The sequence below is a fragment of the Chenopodium quinoa genome, unplaced genomic scaffold (genome assembly GCF_001683475.1).
Source record: "Chenopodium quinoa cultivar QQ74 unplaced genomic scaffold, ASM168347v1, whole genome shotgun sequence".
NCBI lineage: Eukaryota > Viridiplantae > Streptophyta > Magnoliopsida > Caryophyllales > Amaranthaceae > Chenopodium > Chenopodium quinoa.
In genome coordinates, this window is record NW_018744041.1 from 1,236,697 (window position 1) to 1,239,744 (window position 3,048).

The window sequence follows — 3,048 nt, forward strand, 5'->3', positions numbered from 1 at the left end:
GTATAAAATAGAATTATATCACATAAATGATTATTGAAATAATTTTTATACCGTACACCAAATGTAAGATTATTATTTTGCAGAAATTTTATAAAATTGATTATATTACATTTAAAGTGACTATATCATAATTAAAGTGATTATACTTATCATTTTATAAAACGTCTGACTTACATTTAAAGTGCCAAACAAGTGTTGCATGAATTGATACATGTAGATATTGGAGAATAATTGACTTACATTTTATGAATCCTATTTAACATTATGAAATTGCAGCAATTGCATAATTGATTCATTCACATTATCGAATTCTAAAACCAATTGCATAATTTGCATATACTCTAAATCGCATAATTCGCATAATTGTAATACCTTGAACTTGTATTACATGTTGATCATTCTCATCCTCAGCATCAATAATTGCTTGTTCTACATCTTCAACAACTTCATCTTCTTATTCAGGTCCGAATTGATCAATAAATTAAACAATGATCAATAAATTAAGTTTGCACAGTTTGATCAAAATCAAATAGATAATCAATAATTTTTATAATTCTTACCTTCGTAGTAGCATTCGATTTGAGCATCATCGCTCAGATCGAAATTGATTACGTTGATATCAAAATTTTCTACATTGTCCTGTATATTTTGATTTAGATCGATTTCAACTGAATGTATAGAAGAATTTGCCATGATTTTCGGAGAAATTAATTGATTATTAGAGAATTATAAACCCTAGATTGATTAGAAGGAGAGAGAAAAAACTTCGAGCTCTGAAGAAGATGCATGAATTGTTTGGGGTTTTATGGGTTTAAGGGTTAGTGGGATGGGCTGGAGACTTTTTACTGTCTTCTATTTGGTGGTTTGGGCACGTGAGACTTTTGGTCCACTATAAGTTTATTGTGGACCGGATCCACCCAAGATGAATTACTTTTTATATACGTTCAACAGGTGTAATTATCTTTTGGAAATGAAATGCTAAACTAAAATAAATAAGAAAAAGAGAGAAGCTAGAAATTTATTATATAACAAGAGCAACACGAGCACACGGGCAGTTTCAGCGCCAATGTGACTTGTTGCTCCTGGAAATCAATATTATTTGCTCAAAGAAGAAGTAGAAAATTAGATACAACGAAGACAAATAGAAAGCTCTGCATCATAAACATGTTATAGAATTAATCGAAGAAAACAGCCAATTTGTACAACAATCCTAACAATGCAAGTTTGATTTTTATGAAGCACAAATATTCAACTGTTATATCTCTACAAACACACACACACACACACAAAGTAGTAGTTCTGTTTGTTAATCAAACACTAGTCTTTGAGTAACTTTGATTTGCATCTACACTCTACACTAGTCTCTCTTGACCTTGGTGGTCACAGTTAAGCAAACAATATGCTTTCCAATTTTGAACTCGAACTCGCGTACACGTTGATTTGCTATACTATCCTTGTTCTTGTTCATATCATCAATCTGATTACTTGCTTCATTATCAAGTGGTACATAGTAGCTTCTTCTCAACTTCATTCTCCTCAGAATCTTGGACAACTGCAATTTCATAGAAAAATCAAATTCAAATCAGCCTTCCATGTTATGTTAATTAAGTGTTTTCAATTATTCGAATCTAAAGCAATATTAATATTATTACTACTTTAGAGCGGTGTCTTGTTATATTGTTACTCTTATACGGGTGGGTAGTATGTTTGTTTATCAAGGAGATAAACTTGACACCCCTTATTTTATTTGATTAGAGGCTATACTAACACTTGATGTTGCAAGTGTCACAAATTTCTCATAAAATTGGTACAATCAAGAGTTGACCCTATCAAATCAAAGAGAATTATTTGTACAGTAGCACTAAAACAAATAACATCAACAGATCATAAATCATAAAATCAATTAATTGGTAAAAATCAAATAAACAATCAAAGAGACAATAAAATAAACAATCAAAGAGACAGAGATTACTATACATTAGGTAACTTGAATTTGGCGCAAGCATGGATGATCTTGTTGGTGCAGCCTGAAACAAATTTCACTGAATCCTTGACGTCTTCCTTAAATTCAAACCATGGTAGTCTGAAACATAAATCTTTTAAATATTCTCCATCGTATAAATCCCAATCTTCCCAATTCAAATCCCTGTTCGTCATTCTAATTCTGCAATATTTGCCTTTCTTCTTTTTTGGAAAAGTTCGAGTCTTTTCTGATTTTCCAATAATTCACCTCTTGTTTAAATCAATTCTCTCTCAAAAAAGAGGTTGTTTAGATATATCAAGCTTTTATTATTTTTTTTAAAAATTAAAATATATCAAGCTTATCATCTTTTTATATAATTTTTTTAAGGGATTATACCTTCAGCAGGATTTTTTTTTTATTTTTTTATCTTTTGAAGGATTATACGTTCAGCAGGAATAATAAAAAATTAATTATAGGGATAATTACTACTTGTACGGGTGTTTGGTAAGTGGGATTAGGAGGGGTTTGGGGATTAAAAGATTGAGAATAAAATTGGAAATACAATAAAATATTGACAGTTTTTTGTTTGCGTTGTGAAGGGAATTGAGTAGAAATAAATATCAAATTATAATAACACCCTAAAACTTTTGTAATTCCTAATGGCTACCATAATATGATATACGTAAAACTTTTGTAATTCCTAATGCTACCATATACCCCTTACCTCCCAACTTACCATGGTTACTGCAGTTAACCACCCCTACCCCACATGTATATACAAAAAAAAAAAAAAAAAAAAAAAAAAAAAGAGAAACTGAAATATATATACACATAAAATATCTACATTCATTGCAATTTCTATATACTTGTATAACAAGTACTACGTATATACATATGATTTTGAATAAATGAAAAATAAATTTGGCAGCCTATAATCTACAATCAGTAGCGACACCCTCTTGCAGGCATTGCAGCAGCAACAATATTACAACTCTGAATGTAGTTGTTGATTGGCTCGGCTGTTAATCTTTTATATCCTTAATCAGATGATCAGATTATAAATTTTTTGAATATTACTATAGTTG

At 30.1% G+C, this 3,048-nt stretch overlaps 1 protein-coding gene across 1 annotated transcript; it reads right to left on the reverse strand.

Annotated features, from left to right (window-relative positions):
• Positions 1–1,134: 1,134 nt before the first annotated feature.
• LOC110690592 lies at positions 1,135–2,765 on the reverse strand. Its single transcript, XM_021867451.1, has 2 exons — positions 1,978–2,765; positions 1,135–1,552 (listed from the first exon to the last, which is right to left on the reverse strand). The coding sequence occupies exons 1-2, from the start codon at positions 2,155–2,157 to the stop codon at positions 1,358–1,360; spliced, it is 375 nt and encodes a 124-aa protein (XP_021723143.1). The 5' UTR covers positions 2,158–2,765; the 3' UTR covers positions 1,135–1,357.
• Positions 2,766–3,048: the final 283 nt, after the last annotated feature.

What these genes read in the sequence shown, in the direction of transcription:
- LOC110690592 (XM_021867451.1), bottom strand. Translation starts at nt 2,157, where the DNA reads ATGACGAACAGGGATTTGAATTGGGAAGATTGGGATTTATACGATGGA. An exon ending in CCAAATTCAAGTTACCTAAT is followed by an intron (nt 1,553 to 1,977) that starts GTATAGTAATCT and finishes ATGAAATTGCAG; the next exon opens with TTGTCCAAGATTCTGAGGAG.